Raw genomic sequence first — 16,258 nt, forward strand, 5'->3', positions numbered from 1 at the left:
AGTCCCGGTCTTTGTGAGCTAGGCGCTGTAACGCTAGCTGTCCCCGGACCCAGTCTAGATGGTATCTCACCTCGGACCAGGTCCTAAGAAGCCCCCGTCCCTTTCAGATGCTAATCTGAGTGGGTTCGGACCGTCAGACCATCTGGAGCTCCTGTTGTGTTCCGGCTCTCAGGACACCGTGGTCCCTCTGAGATCCGTTTACCGCGTCCCTCACTCAGCCCGGCCCGGAGGACAACAGTCTGGGACGGAGATCGCATTTCAAAGATGTTAAAGCACAAACGGCTGCGGTCGTAACGTTGTGTTCTTTCACTCAGGAGCCGATGAGAAGGGAGATGGAGGAAGCCTTGTGTGTGTGAGCCAAATGAAAGGAGCTGGCTCAGAGCGGACTTTAGACCCCAGTCGAGCAGCACTGGTTTTAGCATTAGGATCAGCATTGGAAATTGTATTGGAGGATGAGGTACATTAATAAAGTGTATTAGTAGTAACGCAGAATCATAAAGCAGAAGGTGATAAAGGAAGGCTGCAACATAGTCACAAACCAAGTAGTACCGGTTCTACTAATGGCCATGGTGTTAGCATTAGCATTCATGGATCATCTGAAAACCAAGTGAAAGGAACCACGGTCATGAGGAGAACCTCCATAGAACCTCCATGAGGTCCCTGTCTCTACAAGGTCCTGAAGCCGCTGTTATGGCCTCCATCACACTCCGTTTCCACTGCATGAACAAAGGTCTTTGAAGGAACCGGCAGATGAAGAGAATCCATCTGCCGGTGAGTGGTGAAGGCCCGTCTTCATCAGAACGCCAGGCGGGAACCTCAGGGAACCGTTCCTTCAAACACCGGCTTCTGCTGGACTCTGGATGATCCTAGGAAGGTCTGTCTGTAGTGAGACCCACGTCGACCAGTGGTGGGTCCATTCTCTGCCACTAGATATGAACTCTAGGCTCCCCTTATCCTGCAGGCAGTCCGTACACACAAACATGCGTATTAAAAGATTATCTCATGAACACAACAGACAGTTTTTTGTCAGAGAGAAACCCAGTAGCCCGCTGAACTTGGGCTTCTCCCGTGAGACGCTGGCCATTTGGAAGTCAATGTCCACGTCAGCACAGAGCGCTATTGTAGGGAACCCTACAAAGGAGGGCCCGTGTTGCCATGGAGACCGTGGAGAAGGGGAGGTAAGAGGTTTAACGACGTTACCGGTAAAAGTATAAATATCCTCACAAGCGTTGAAGGTGTTCGCTGCGAAGTGAGGGCGTGAGTTATCAGTTGGAGAGCCATGACGGTGCGTTGACCCCATCCGACCGATCATCCCATCGGTGAGTGAGCCCAGACTCTGAATGGAAGACATGACCGGTGTGCTTTCTGGTTGTGAACCATTGCGCTGCTCTTCCTCTCCAGACATACGCCATGGCTTCTGTTTGGGTGCTTCTGACGCTGCTGCCTGTCGCATGGACGTGCTCGCCCCAAAAAGCAGGTAACTCTCCATACCCCGAATATACAAGCTGCTGATCTTGTGTATTGCTGACTACAGCAGCGCTCCAGTGAAACCCTTCAGACCTGATCCAGATCAACAACGTGTATTTCAGTGTGGTGTGGATGAGGATGTCCGTGATGCCTGATGTCGTAGGCATGTTGCCAACAGGCAGCTAATGGAAGTCGACCAGGAGTCAAAGTCTGATTTGTGGCTGAATGTGTTTTCCTCGTGTCTGATGATCCTTCCGTGGTCAGACTACGTGATGGTCTCGTGTTTCCCCAACGCCATCATCGCCAACGTCCCTGAGTGTCCGTACGGCTGGGAGATCGGACAGCTGTCCCTGGGAGGCGTGTGCTACACGGGCGCGGCCAGCGGTGGATACTTCCGGTTCATCATCCCCGACCTCACGCCCAAGAACCACTCGTACTGCGGCACCACGGCCGAGGTGAGAGAGAGAGGTCACACACACAGAGAGAGGTCACACACACACACACTGCATCTACAGAGAGAGAGGTCACACACTCACACACTGCATCTACAGAGAGAGAGCTCATACAAACTGCAGCTGTAGAGAGAGAGAGAGGTCACACACTCACACACTGCATCTACAGAGAGAGAGGTCACACACTCACACACTGCATCTACAGAGAGAGAGCTCATACAAACTGCAGCTGTAGAGAGAGAGAGAGGTCATCACACACACACTGCCTCTAGAGAGGGAGGTCATCACAGAACAATTGATTCATCTTCTTTATCTTCCCTGCAGTATCTGCCGGGGAAAGACCCCAAGCACATCTTCTACAACTCCATCGTGTCCAACGACACCTCTCTGACGGTGAGGAACCAGCCGGTGAACTACACCTTCAGCTGCAGCTACCGGGCGGCCTACCTGGTCAACAACGCGGTGTTCAGCCAGAGGTAAGCACCTCATGGCGGTGGAGCCGGCGGCACGCTCAGAGGAACATCCATCTCACCCAACGACTTGCAGTGTTGTTACTAAACCCTTTGCTTCTTCCAGAGTGGCCACAGTTTATGTGAACAACGGCAGTTTAGGCACTTTTAAATCGCAGTTGTCTATGAACGTGTTCACGGTGAGTGGCTCCTCAGCGGATCCCCTTCTCCAGTGGCGTTCCGTTGTGTTCACTTTTATTAAGTTGTTGATGCAGGGTGGTCATCTTCGGTAAGAAGGTTCTACCATGTGGTGGATCATGAGCTAAAGATGTCTGTACGTTCTGCAGAACTCCAAGTTCCTGTACGCTAAGGACGCTCCCTACGTCATCGACACCTCCGAGATCGGCTCAGAGGTCTTCATCGGCATCGAGGCCAAAGGACTCAGTAACAGGTACAGCCGCCACGAGCCCCGTGAGGATCCAGATCCAGCCGGTTCCTGACCGCTCATCCCCTCTCACCTCTTCAGGTTTAAAGTGGTGATCGGCAACTGCTGGGCCACGCCCACCCCGTATTCAACAGACAAGAAGAGGTGGAGCCTCATTCTGAACAGGTACGCAACAGACAGGAAGAGGTGGAGCCTCATTCTGAACAGGTACGCAACAGACAGGAAGAGGTGGAGCCTCATTCTGAACAGGTACGCAACAGACAGGAAGAGGTGGAGCCTCATTCTGAACAGGTACGCAACAGACAGGAAGAGGTGGAGCCTCATTCTGAACAGGGTACCTACACATGTTAGGTACCCTAACATGTGTAGAACATGGAACCAAGACCCTGGGGACACAGGCGCCTGGCATGGTCCCCTGATGTCCCACAGGGGACACAGGACCCTGGGAACACAGGACGGTCCCAGAAGGGAGCCTATTGGTTCAGTACTTAATCCCTAAAAGGACTCCAGAGCACTTAACCATGTAGATGGTCTTGAGAGGACAGCTCAACACCTCCCGTCCTCTAACCCTCCTCCCTTCCCCAGCTGCTCCTCTGACAACACGGTGACCATATTCGAGAACGCCAAGGACAGCCGCTCCATGTTCAAGTTCAACTCCTTCCGCTTCCAGCGCTTCGAGAAGGTCTCCACGGTGTGGCTCCACTGTGAGATCACCGTCTGTGACGGCGAGCGGCTCGTCTGCACGCCGGTGAGGAACCCCCGCCGCTCAGAACCCCCGCTGCTCAGAACCCCCGCAGCTCAGAACCCCCGCCGCTCAGAACCCTGACCCATACTGGCACTCCCCCTCTATAGTTAACCACCACACAGCCTAGATCATACACACATAACACTACCCCATACTGGCACTATCCCGATCTATATAACCACCATGTAGCACAGAGTATACACGCATATAGCCTTATAGAGATAAACGCAATAGACTTATAGAGTATACACGCATATATTTTTATTGAGTATACACAGATATAGACTTATAGAGTATACTTAGTAATTATTTGCCGGAGGTGAATAAGTGTTTTAGTATATACACCATGTGAACACTGAGAAAATAAACAAGATAACACTTTTTAAGGGATTTATTTGTTTTTATTAGCGTGACGAGACGACCGTCACTCGTGCTGAAAACAATATCCCGATTTTGAGATCTCAATCTCGGGATATTGCCCAATATCCCGAGATAGCGAACCAATCGAATTGATTTATTTTATTATATATTGCGCCATCTTAGGAGGTTCACGTGTTGCATACACTAAACGCATATAGCCTTATCGAAAAATACATATAGCCTTATCGAGTATAAATACATATAGCCTTATCGAGTATAAATACATATAGCCTTATCGAGTATAAATACATATCGCCTTATCGAGTATAAATACATATCGCCTTATCGAGTATAAATACATATAGCCTTATCGAGTATACATGCATAGAGACCTATAGAGTATACATGCATAGAGACCTATAGAGTAGGCTATACATGCATAGAGACCTATAGACATGCATAGCCTTATAGAGTATACACCCATATAGACTTGGAAGGATTAAAAAATAGACTTTCTACGGAAAAATAAATCTGCCGATGTTTAGATTAGCCTCTCTAATCCTGAATTAAGTGTTAATATTATATTGAAAGACTAACACTAGGATAGCCATACCCCTAACCTAACCCTGCTATAGTTTACATCCAGGCTTGATTTGAACGTTCTGACGTTCCTGTACAACGGGATGTCTTTCTCCTGTTTTCCAGAGTCCCTGCTCATCCAGAACCCTGCGATCGGAGGCGGAACCCAGTGGGGGGGTTCTTAGCACAGAGTTCCAGATAAGAGGTACTCACACTGTGTCCCTGGAACGCTCCATCACCTCCTCACGGAGATATCAGTATGAATGTCCTCTCACACTCCGGTCTTCCCCACAGCCCCCCGGACCGCCAGCAAGGCCCCCACAACAGGTGAACCAATCAAGCAATATGTCAATGTTGGCTCATGACATTGAATAGAATTCATTTTTATATTCCTTCTTACAGAGCGTTTGTGTAAACATATCAACATGATGCGATGGGGGTAATGTGAGCTTGTGTTCCCCATGCAGAGGCCTCCGTCGGTCTGGTGTCGGTGGTGCTGGCCGGTCTGTTCGGTCTGATGTACGGATTTCAGCTGGAGGGACTGCAGTAAGGGAGCAGACAACACGGACCTTTCACTACTTTATCCACTCCTTGTATATCCATGACGCTCACTGCATGTGTGCACACACGCACACACACACACACACACACACACACACACACACACACACACACACACACACACACACACACACACACACACACACACACACACACACAGAGTGCCACCAGGACTCAGGGAGAGAGTGGACAGATTTGTCAATATTAATTATTTGTCAATTATATGAGAAATTTACTATAAGACTAAACATAGGTGTCATGTATTGTGTTCATGTTGACGTGGAATGTGCCTGGAATAACAATAACATAATTCTAACATTTTGTATATAAATTGCCAATTTCAAATGTAGATGTATTAATGTAATGAATATATTGGTGGTTTTTTCATTGACACATAAAAGATAGAGTATCCACATGGAGAATATTAAAATAGCTCTTAAAATGTAATCTGATGTCATTGCTCCAAATATAAATAAAGTAAATAAATATACATACAATACAGAAAGGGTTGGGTTTCCTAATAATTTCAATGGGATTCATTCATTACAATGTTTTTACATCATTTCTAAAATAGCAATTACGCCATTGGAGAGGACATATTTAATTAAACAATTCGAACGGATACAAGTGAACACGAACCTCTCAGCATCAGGAACGCTCACCCTAGAGACTCTAAACACGGAGGACCTATTGGGCCCCGGGTGAATGAGGCTGCAGTTCTCCATTTCACAACTAGGGGGAGCCAACGATATCTATCGGAGTCTTATCATACACCCAAACGTGTTGTAGGGTTACGCTGAATCACCTCCGTTATCGTGTCTAGTGTTCCTTCAAATGAAAACGGCAGTCATTTCCCCGTCAGTGGTGTGAGTTTTGTTCGTTGTCTTCTGCTTATGTCGCTCTGAATCTCTCGGGCACTTTTTGCTCTTCATTGGAGGCAGAAAGAAACAGTCAACCACAGCAGGCATTATAAAGTTAATTTAGTTTAATATTAATCAGATTCCTGAACAGACGTGAGTTTGAACTTTAACCGGGTTTCCCCAAACATGCTGGGCTAAACTTAGAATGGTTGATATCGACAGATAAGATAAATTAGGTATACCTGATCCAGTGGATTGTAGCCGCCGGACACGGTCGGGACTCCGCCCAAGTGGGGGTTGAACCCCTGTTTGCTGAGCAGCCAATACGTCTTCTGAGTCCCTTTGCCCTTTAATACACATGTCATAGTCAGATCAAACCTCTAATCACAAAGAAACAGTAATATTAACCGGGCTGTCACCTTTATCTCGATCTCTCCTCTCTCCTCTAGAACGAAGGTTCCCATCTGGTTCAGGATATCAGCCGTGGTCTGAGAGATGTGGATCTTTAAAGCTGTGAAGGCCAATAAACAGATTTATAAACCTCTTATGATAAACTGATTTATAAACCTCTTAAAATAACGGATTCATAAACCTCTTATAATAAACAGATTTATAAACCTCCTAAAATAAACAGATTCATAAACCCCTCATAATAAACAGATATTATTAAACCTCTTATACTAAACAGAGATTTATAAACCTCTTATGATAAAAAGGGAGGAGACCACAGTTGGATGTATCTTTTCCGCACATACACCTGTTCTATGTCACTGTTCGCGGGCCATAATATACATCAAGATCTTTTCCCTGCCCTTTTCTGCACAATTCAAATTGGTATGCAGAGAAAATTCCTCAGGTTGATTGAGCTCTGAATGAGTTTTAGAGCGCAGACTCAAGACACATATTGGACAAGTGAGGTCCGTAGTGACAAAGTACAAACAGCTGCCTCAGATTATATGATAGGTAATCAATCAATACGATTAAAGAAGGCCCTGAGTACTTTCGTGATATCTCCAGATACCGGAGAACCTTCACTTTCTTATCTGTGTGCATCACAGCTCAGTGTCACCAAATGAACAAGTTAATGAGTTGTAATCTCACATGCGCTGTTGCTCTCCATGCGCGAGGCCGTGTTGACAGTGTCTCCGAACAGACAGTACCGCGGCATGGTGGAGCCGACGACGCCCGCCACCACCGGCCCTGCACAGGCATAGCACATCAGACGTCTTCACGCCGTACGTCTACACAACGTACGTCTACACAACGTACGTCTACACGCCGCACGTCTACACGTCACACGTCTACACGTCGCACGTCTACCCGTCGCACGTCTACACGTCACACGTCTACACGTCGCACGTCTACCCGTCGCACGTCTACACGTCGCACGTCTACACGTCGCACGTCTACACATCGCACGTCTACACGTCGTACGTCTACACATCGGACGTCTACACATCGGACGTCTACACATCGGACGACCACACACACATCGTACATCGGACACAACACCTCATACTTCTTCACACACATCAGACGACTTCACGCACATCAGACGACTTCCACACATATCGTACATCGCATGTCTTTCAAACACACAGACAAACGCCGAGGATGACGAAAAGGATCAGGAGACCCGGAGCGCTCACCTGAATGTATCCCGACCCGGAGCACTCACCAGAATGTATCCCGACCCGGAGCGCTCACCTGAATGTATCCCGACCCGGAGCGCTCACCTGAATGTATCCCGATGCGGAGCGCTCACCTGAATGTATCCCGATGCGGAGCGCCAGCCGCTCGCTCGGCATGTGGCGGATCCGGAACACCTTGATGGCAGACAGGAAGTGGAGGGCCATGGTGGAGATCTCCACGGCGTGCAGGTTCCCGTTGCTGATGGGCAGACCGCTGGCCACCATGTATGCATCACCGATGGTCTCCACCTGAAAGGGTCCCATCATGATCCACCCGCTCCTCCGAGCCCCCAGGGGGCGCACCGACCCAATGCCACACAGAGGATGGTCAGTGGGTTGATACAGTCACCAACCTCCCCTGACCAAACACCGGCCATCAGACGCCCACAGTCGGGTCGTAGACTTGTTAGGAGTCTTGCATCGACCGATCGGATCTCCCATCCAATGCATTCTTCCTCGTCAAGCCACAGAAGGGAGAACATACAGCACTAACAACGTATAGGAGTAGCAGAACGTATAGCAGTAACAACGTATAGAAGTAGCAATGTATAGCAGTAACAACATACAGTAGTAACAGAACGTATAGCAGTAACAGAAGGTACAGCAGTAACAGAAGGTACAGCAGTAACAGAAGGTACAGCCGTAACAGAAGGTACAGCAGTAACAGAAGGTACAGCAGTAACAGAAGGTACAGCAGTAACAGAAGGTACAGCAGTAACAGAAGGTACAGCAGTAACAGAAGGTACAGCAGTAACAGAAGGTACAGCAGTAACAGAAGGTACAGCAGTAGCAGAAGGTACAGCAGTAGCAGAAGGTACAGCAGTAGCAGAAGGTACAGCAGTAACAGAAGGTACAGCAGTAACAGAAGGTACAGCAGTAACAGAAGGTACAGCAGTAACAGAAGGTACAGCAGTAACAGAAGGTACAGCAGTAGCAGAAGGTACAGCAGTAGCAGAAGGTACAGCAGTAACAGAAGGTACAGCAGTAACAGAAGGTACAGCAGTAACAGAAGGTACAGCAGTAACAGAAGGTACAGCCGTAACAGAAGGTACAGCAGTAACAGAAGGTACAGCAGTAACAGAAGGTACAGCAGTAACAGAAGGTACAGCAGTAACAGAAGGTACAGCAGTAACAGAAGGTACAGCAGTAACAGAAGGTAGTAACAGAAGGTACAGCAGTAACAGAAGGTACAGCAGTAACAGAAGGTACAGCAGTAGCAGAAGGTACAGCAGTAGCAGAAGGTACAGCAGTAACAGAAGGTACAGCAGTAGCAGAAGGTACAGCAGTAACAGAAGGTACAGCAGTAACAGAAGGTACAGCAGTAGCAGAAGGTACAGCAGTAGCAGAAGGTACAGCAGTAACAGAAGGTACAGCAGTAACAGAAGGTACAGCAGTAACAGAAGGTACAGCAGTAACAGAAGGTACAGCCGTAACAGAAGGTACAGCAGTAACAGAAGGTACAGCAGTAACAGAAGGTACAGCAGTAACAGAAGGTACAGCAGTAACAGAAGGTACAGCAGTAACAGAAGGTACAGCAGTAACAGAAGGTACAGCAGTAACAGAAGGTAGTAACAGAAGGTACAGCAGTAACAGAAGGTACAGCAGTAGCAGAAGGTACAGCAGTAGCAGAAGGTACAGCAGTAACAGAAGGTACAGCAGTAGCAGAAGGTACAGCAGTAACAGAAGGTACAGCAGTAACAGAAGGTACAGCAGTAACAGAAGGTACAGCAGTAACAGAAGGTACAGCAGTAACAGAAGGTACAGCCGTAACAGAAGGTACAGCAGTAACAGAAGGTACAGCAGTAACAGAAGGTACAGCAGTAACAGAAGGTACAGCAGTAACAGAAGGTACAGCAGTAACAGAAGGTACAGCAGTAACAGAAGGTACAGCAGTAACAGAAGGTACAGCAGTAACAGAAGGTACAGCAGTAGCAGAAGGTACAGCCGTAACAACATACAGCAGTAACAGAAGGTACAGCAGTAACAGAAGGTACAGCAGTAACAGAAGGTACAGCGGTAACAACGTACAGCAGTAACAGAAGGTACAGCAGTAGCAGAAGGTACAGCAGTAACCGAAGGTACAGCAGTAACAGAAGGTACAGCAGTAACAGAAGGTACAGCAGTAGCAGAAGGTACAGCAGTAACAGAAGGTACAGCCGTAACAGAAGGTACAGCAGTAACAGAAGGTACAGCCGTAACAGAAGGTACAGCAGTAACAGAAGGTACAGCAGTAACAGAAGGTACAGCAGTAACAGAAGGTACAGCAGTAACAGAAGGTACAGCAGTCACAAAAGGTACAGCAGTAACAGAAGGTACAGCAGTAACAGAAGGTACAGCCGTAACAACATACAGCAGTAACAGAAGGTACAGCAGTAACAGAAGGTACAGCAGTAACAGAAGGTACAGCAGTAACAGAAGGTGCAGCAGTAACAGAAGGTGCAGCAGTAACAGAAGGTACAGCAGTAACAGAAGGTACAGCAGTAACAGAAGGTACAGCAGTAACAGAAGGTGCAGCAGTAACAGAAGGTACAGCAGTAACAGAAGGTACAGCAGTAGCAGAAGGTACAACAGTAGCAGAAGGTACAGCAGTAACAGAAGGTACAGCAGTAGCAGAAGGTACAGCAGTAGCAGAAGGTACAGCAGTAACAGAAGGTACAGCCGTAACAGAAGGTACAGCCGTACCCTAAGGAGTCCTACCTTGTAGACGTCGTACATCTTGATGATGTCGTCGAAGAGGCTGTAGAGGTCGTTCAGCAGGGACACCACCTCCATGGCCGAGCTGACGGAGCACATGGAGGTGAAGCCCACGATGTCCGAGAAGAACACCGTCACCATGTCGAAGCCCTGGGGCTCCACACAGCGCCCCGACATCAGCTGGTCCGCGATCAGCCTGGAGGGGCAGTAAGGGGGCGCAGTTAGGGTCTTTATTCATCAGGGGGGGCAGTTAGGGTCTTTATTCATCAGGGGGCGCAGTTAGGTTCTTTATTCATCAGGGGGCGCAGTTAGGTTCTTTATTCATCAGGGGGGGCAGTTAGGTTCTTTATTCATCAGGGGGGGCAGTTAGCGGGGGGCAGTTAGGGTCTTTATTCATCAGGGGGGGCAGTTAGGGTCTTTATTCATCAGGGGGGGCAGTTAGGGGGGGGCAGTTAGGGTCTTTATTCATCAGGGGGGGCAGTTAGGGGGGGGGCAGTTAGGGTCTTTATTCATCAGGGGGGGCAGTTAGGGTCTTTATTCATCAGGGGGGGCAGTTAGGGTCTTTATTCATCAGGGGGGGCAGTTAGGGTCTTTATTCATCAGGGGGGGCAGTTAGGGGGGGCAGTTAGGGTCTTTATTCATCAGGGGGGGCAGTTAGGGTCTTTATTCATCAGGGGGCGCAGTTAGGGGGGGGCAGTTAGGGTCTTTATTCATCAGGGGGGGCAGTTAGGGTCTTTATTCATCAGGGGGGGCAGTTAGGGGGGGGCAGTTAGGGTCTTTATTCATCAGGGGGGGCAGTTAGGGTCCTTATTCTTAGGGGGGGCAGTTAGGGTCCTTATTCTCAGGGGGGTAGTTAGGGTCTTTATTCTCAAGGGGGGCAGAGGCAGTAAGGCTCTTTATTCTCGGGGGGCAGTTAGCAGGGGCAGTAAGGGTCTTTATTCTTAGGGGGGGCAGTTAGGGTCCTTCTAACTGCCATTCTCAAGGGGGGGGGGTAGGTAGGTTCTTTATTCATCGGGGGGGCAGTTAGGGGGGGTAGTTAGGGTCTTTATTCTCAAGGGGGGGGCAGTTAGGGTCTTTATTCATCGGGGGGGGGGCACTTAGGGGGGGGTAGTTAGGGTCTTTATTCATCGGGGGGGGGGCAGTTAGGGTCTTTATTCATCGGGGGGCAGTAAGGGGGGGCATTTAGGGTCTATATTCATCAGGGGGGGCAGATAGGGTCTTTCGGGGCTATTCTGTCGGAAGGAGGGGGGTGTTCACTGATGTGCGTTACCGTGGCAACATGCTGGACAGAAGCTTGTCTGCGCGGCTCTTCTCCGCTATTAGCTGATTGGTTCTTTCTTCCACCACTTCCTCAAGGTGGTTGGCGTATTTCTCCAACTTCTCCACCATGTTGTCCAGGATGTTCGCATGGCTGGAGTGGAGAGAAGGACAGCACTCGTGAGGAGGAGCCTCGTAGTCACTCAGTAGGAACAGCGTGTGGATGTCATGTCTGAGTCGTATGAGTCACACCAAGCATGGAAATAAAAATGCCTGGGTTTATGAAGGGGCGGGTTCATAGTGGGCGGGTTCATAGTGGGCGGGTTTATGAAGGGCCGGGTTGATAGTGGGCGGGTTGATAGTGGGCGGGTTGATAGTGGGCGGGTTCATAGTGGGCGGGTTCACAGTGGGTGGTTTCATAGTGGGCGGGTTCATAGTGGGCGGGTTCATAGTGGGCGGGTTTATGAAGGGACGGGTTCATAGTGGGTGGGCTGATAGTGGGCGGGCTGACAGCTTGTCCGACCTATCAGGGCTGGTCTCCTTCAGCCGGCGGCGGATGGAGCCGAAGGGGGGGCGCTGGTCGGGGTTCTCGCTCCAGCAGGCCCTCAGCAGGGCGTTGAGGTGCTCGTCCCCCGGCTGGCCGGACAGGGAGGGGCGCAGGGGCCCCCCCGCCAGGGGGCTCCGCAGCTGCTTGATGATCTCTGAGGACACACGCTCATCAACAATAAGAACAAGAACAATATTCATGTTTTAATCTACTTCCTGTCCTGTTTCCCTCAACGTGAGATATGACGAGATCAAAGAAGGAAACTTTAATCATATGAATAATACTTTATATAAATTCAGTTGATTGTATACCAATAGATAATAACTTCTATGAATTAGTTTTACCTAGACAGATACTTAGTGATTAATGTCTCAGTGGTCGGTTCCTCTCTGCTGGATTGACTGGGTGGACCTCCTTCTCTGTGTACCTTCAGACTGGTGACCAGAGTGTACCTCTGGGCAGCAGGTTGTTGTCGTGGTGACAGTGTGGGTGTACCTCTGGGCAGCAGGTTGTTGTCGTGGTGACAGTGTGGGTGTACCTCTGGGCAGCAGGTTGTTGTCGTGGTGACAGTGTGGGTGTACCTCTGGGCAGCAGGTTGTTGTCGTGGTGACAGTGTGGGTGTACCTCTGGGCGGCAGGTTGTTGTCATGGTGACAGTGTGTGACAGTGTGTGTGACAGTGTGTGACAGTGTGTGTGACAGTGTGTGACAGTGTGTGTGTGACAGTGTGTGTGTACCTCTGGGCGGCAGGTTGTTGTCGTGGTGACAGTGTGTGACAGTGTGTGTGACAGTGTGTGACAGTGTGTGTGACAGTGTGAGTGTACCTCTGGGCGGCAGGCTGAGGTCGTGGTGACAGTGTGTGTGACAGTGTGTGTGTGACAGTGTGTGACAGTGTGTGTGTACCTCTGGGCGGCAGGCTGAGGTCGTGGTACGGTCCGGTCTCAGTGCTCAGCACCAGTTCCCTCATGATGATGGCGAAGCTGAAGACGTCGCCCTTGGGCGTCCCGTTGAAGGGCAGGCAGTCCAGCCTCAGGAGCTCCGGGGCGATCCAGAAGAGATCTGCAGCAGAGGAAAGAAGGTAGAAGCTGAACGGCGCTCCGCAGCTGTTCTACCCACACTGTAGATCTGTGATGTCAATTTACAGTGAAATTCTAATTGTTAGTCTACCCCAGCAGAGCCCCCCTCGTAACGGGCACAGGTACCCCAGCAGAGCCCCCCTCGTAACGGGCACAGGTACCCCAGCAGAGCCCCCCTCGTAACGGGGACAGGTACCCCAGCAGAGCCCCCCTCGTAACGGGCACAGGTACCCCAGCAGAGCCCCCCTCGTAACGGGCACAGGTACCCCAGCAGAGCCCCCCTCGTAACGGGCACAGGTACCCCAGCAGAGCCCCCCTCGTAACGGGGACAGGTACCCCAGCAGAGCCCCCCTCGTAACGGGCACAGGTACCCCAGCAGAGCCCCCCTCGTAACGGGGACAGGTACCCCAGCAGAGCCCCCCTCGTAACGGGGACAGGTACCCCAGCAGAGCCCCCCTCGTAGCGGGGACAGGTACCCCAGCAGAGCCCCCCTCGTAGCGGGGACAGGTACCCCAGCAGAACCCCCCTCGTAGCGGGGACAGGTACCCCAGCAGAGCCCCCCTCGTAGCGGGGACAGGTACCCCAGCAGAGCCCCCCTCGTAGCGGGGACAGGTACCCCAGCAGAGCCCCCCTCGTAGCGGGGACAGGTACCCCAGCAGAGCCCCCCTCGTAGCGGGGACAGGTACCCCAGCAGAACCCACCCTCGTAGCGGGGACTGTCCAGAGCTACGGTTCTCCTCTTGCTGCCGTGTTTGAGCTCCCAGAGTCCGAAGCCCGAGAGCTTGATCTGCAGCCGGCTGTCCACCAGGCAGGTGCTGGGCTTCAGGTTCCCGTGGGACTTCAGGCTGCTCTTGTGAAGGAACTCCATCCCCTGGAGGAACAGAGGCTTTAGACCACTGACCACTGACAACCCGACAAGCTGAAGAAGCACGCTGTCTGGGTTCCACCTCAACAAGGTTTGCAGTGCAACCAACTTGAAATGTGTAAGGGTTCGAGGCGATTAGTGAGCTGACGACTCACGTTCACGATGTCGTAGGCGAATGAGAGTTTAAACATGGGGTCCAGCTCAACGTCTGAATCCTTCAACACATCCTGAGAGGAACGGAGAACGTGGTCAGACCACTGCTGGACACCAGACGCACGGCCGAATCAAACACTGCATCCTGAGGCCCCCTGTCCTGCAGTACTGCAGCACCATCACTCACCCTGAGGCTTCCTGTCCTGCAGTACTGCAGCACCATCACTCACCCTGAGGCTTCCTGTCCTGCAGTACTGCAGCACCATCACTCACCCTGAGGCTTCCTGTCCTGCAGTACTGCAGCACCATCACTCACCCTGAGGCTTCCTATCCTGCAGTACTGCAGCACCATCACTCACCCTGAGGCTTCCTGTCCTGCAGTACTGCAGCACCATCACTCACCCTGAGGCTTCCTGTCCTGCAGTACTGCAGCACCATCACTCACCCTGAGGCTTCCTGTCCTGCAGTACTGCAGCACCATCACTCACCCTGAGTCTTCCTGTCCTGCAGTACTGCAGCACCATCACTCACCCTGAGTCTTCCTGTCCTGCAGTACTGCAGCACCATCACTCACCCTGAGGCTTCCTGTCCTGCAGTACTGCAGCACCATCACTCACCCTGAGGCTTCCTGTCCTGCAGTACTGCAGCACCATCACTCACCCTGAGGCTTCCTTTCCTGCAGTACTGCAGCACCATCACTCACCCTGAGGCTTCCTGTCCTGCAGTACTGCAGCACCATCACTCACCCTGAGGCTTCCTGTCCTGCAGTACTGCAGCACCATCACTCACCCTGAGGCTTCCTGTCCTGCAGTACTGCAGCACCATCACTCACCCTGAGGCTTCCTTTCCTGCAGTACTGCATCACAATGCAGACGTTGGGCGGCTCGGTGCAGACGCCGAAGAACTGCACCAGGTTCTCGTGCTTCAGCTCCTTCATCTGAGACCAGAAACACGTCATTACCGGGCTTTGGGAGTGAGCTCATTAAGTCTTACTGCTGTTGATGGTGAGAAGGTGAGCTTTACCACGTTGACCTCGTTGATGATGGAGGGCTTGTGGACGTCCGGGGGCATCTGGTTCTTCATGTATTTGATGGACACTTGGTTTCCCTGCCACACACCAATCTCTCGGTTAGTTAAGTTCTGAGCCTGCCTCTGTTCTACTGTGTCTGTACTTGTCCTCTTTACATGTTAGAAAGGGGAACACACGTTCAGACATTATTACAAGTATAATTTTCCATAATTTTTTTTTTAAACGACAGTATAGTGCGACAAGGGAACCCTACAAAGAACATGTACTGGTTCCATGTTTTGGCCCACCAGGAGCGGTCCTAGTCAGGTACCTGGTAGAGTCCGATGGTGCTGTACACCTGGTCCTGGCCGTGCTTGTCCTTCAAGCCGTAGCTGTTGGAGGAGACGCCGGACTGGGACCCGCTGCTGGCCTTACTGATCGTGGTGCTCAGAGACATGCCCTGAAGACCCTGTGGAGGAACACATCTGGCCTCAGCATGCTATGAGCTTCAGACGCCGAGCTACGAAAGAGACAGGCCCTATCATTAGTAAGCCATGCCCGCTCAAACACTAACACCATATGAATCATGCTAAGACGCACTCTTTCTCTCACTCTCTCACTTTCAAACAAACACGCAAACACACAAACAAACACAGTAAACACAAACACAAACATCTACAAACGTTCCCGCTGTACGCTTGCAATTAGCTGTTGCTCTAGATTCAGAATGTGATCACATTCTGAAGCAACGATAGGAAACCATCCAATCCAAAAGGTCCTATTGTTCGGTCCGGACTCTGCGACCGGAGGGGCCGCGGGCCGAGGGGTGAAGTCCTACTTTGGCCTCCTTGATGATCACGATGTCGCTGTACTTGATCAGCCACCAGCGGTTGTCGTCCAGACGGGTCTGCAGACGCAGCTTCTGAAGAAGCAGCATGCCCACGCACAGCACCGTCACCATGCCGACCACCGGAAAGGTCACCAGAAGAGCAAGCAGCGCAACATCTGTGGGAGGGGCCAGAACCGACACATCCTAATTACTCATCCGTCG

General features: G+C 50.8%; 2 protein-coding genes across 7 annotated transcripts in view; one reads left to right on the forward strand and one right to left on the reverse strand.

The window, feature by feature from the left end:
• tectb (tectorin beta) lies at positions 1–5,221 on the forward strand. 2 transcript variants are annotated; one of them, XM_060037745.1, is made up of 11 exons: positions 3–1,319; positions 1,402–1,477; positions 1,732–1,922; positions 2,244–2,395; positions 2,496–2,568; positions 2,716–2,819; positions 2,895–2,978; positions 3,399–3,561; positions 4,624–4,702; positions 4,792–4,824; positions 4,965–5,221. In XM_060037745.1, exons 2-11 carry the CDS (start codon positions 1,411–1,413, stop codon positions 5,045–5,047), a joined length of 1,029 nt encoding a protein of 342 aa, XP_059893728.1. In that variant the 5' UTR covers positions 3–1,319; positions 1,402–1,410; the 3' UTR covers positions 5,048–5,221. The 2 variants fall into 2 exon arrangements, with proteins under 2 accessions (XP_059893726.1, XP_059893728.1); XM_060037743.1 differs by having other exon boundaries at positions 1–1,319; positions 4,624–4,824.
• gucy2g (guanylate cyclase 2g) overlaps positions 3,935–16,258 on the reverse strand; it is a 16,651-nt gene continuing 4,327 nt past the window's right edge. For 3 of the 5 annotated variants that reach the window (XM_060037709.1, XM_060037708.1, XM_060037712.1), the window contains 16 exons: positions 16,046–16,212; positions 15,539–15,676; positions 15,222–15,377; positions 15,031–15,135; positions 14,201–14,272; positions 13,883–14,051; positions 13,009–13,164; positions 12,084–12,261; positions 11,574–11,714; positions 10,307–10,499; positions 7,684–7,858; positions 7,020–7,118; positions 6,338–6,429; positions 6,161–6,265; positions 5,864–5,984; positions 3,935–5,038 (listed from right to left, as the gene is read on the reverse strand). In XM_060037709.1, coding sequence (XP_059893692.1) covers positions 5,889–5,984; positions 6,161–6,265; positions 6,338–6,429; positions 7,020–7,118; positions 7,684–7,858; positions 10,307–10,499; positions 11,574–11,714; positions 12,084–12,261; positions 13,009–13,164; positions 13,883–14,051; positions 14,201–14,272; positions 15,031–15,135; positions 15,222–15,377; positions 15,539–15,676; positions 16,046–16,212 — 2,042 coding nt within the window. In that variant the 3' untranslated portion in view covers positions 3,935–5,038; positions 5,864–5,888. The remainder of the gene's footprint in view (positions 5,039–5,863; positions 5,985–6,160; positions 6,266–6,337; positions 6,430–7,019; positions 7,119–7,683; positions 7,859–10,306; positions 10,500–11,573; positions 11,715–12,083; positions 12,262–13,008; positions 13,165–13,882; positions 14,052–14,200; positions 14,273–15,030; positions 15,136–15,221; positions 15,378–15,538; positions 15,677–16,045; positions 16,213–16,258) is intronic. The other 2 variants (XM_060037711.1, XM_060037710.1) reach the window with 1 other exon arrangement.

The sequence above is a fragment of the Gadus macrocephalus genome, chromosome 18 (assembly GCF_031168955.1).
Source record: "Gadus macrocephalus chromosome 18, ASM3116895v1".
Classification (NCBI taxonomy): domain Eukaryota; kingdom Metazoa; phylum Chordata; class Actinopteri; order Gadiformes; family Gadidae; genus Gadus; species Gadus macrocephalus.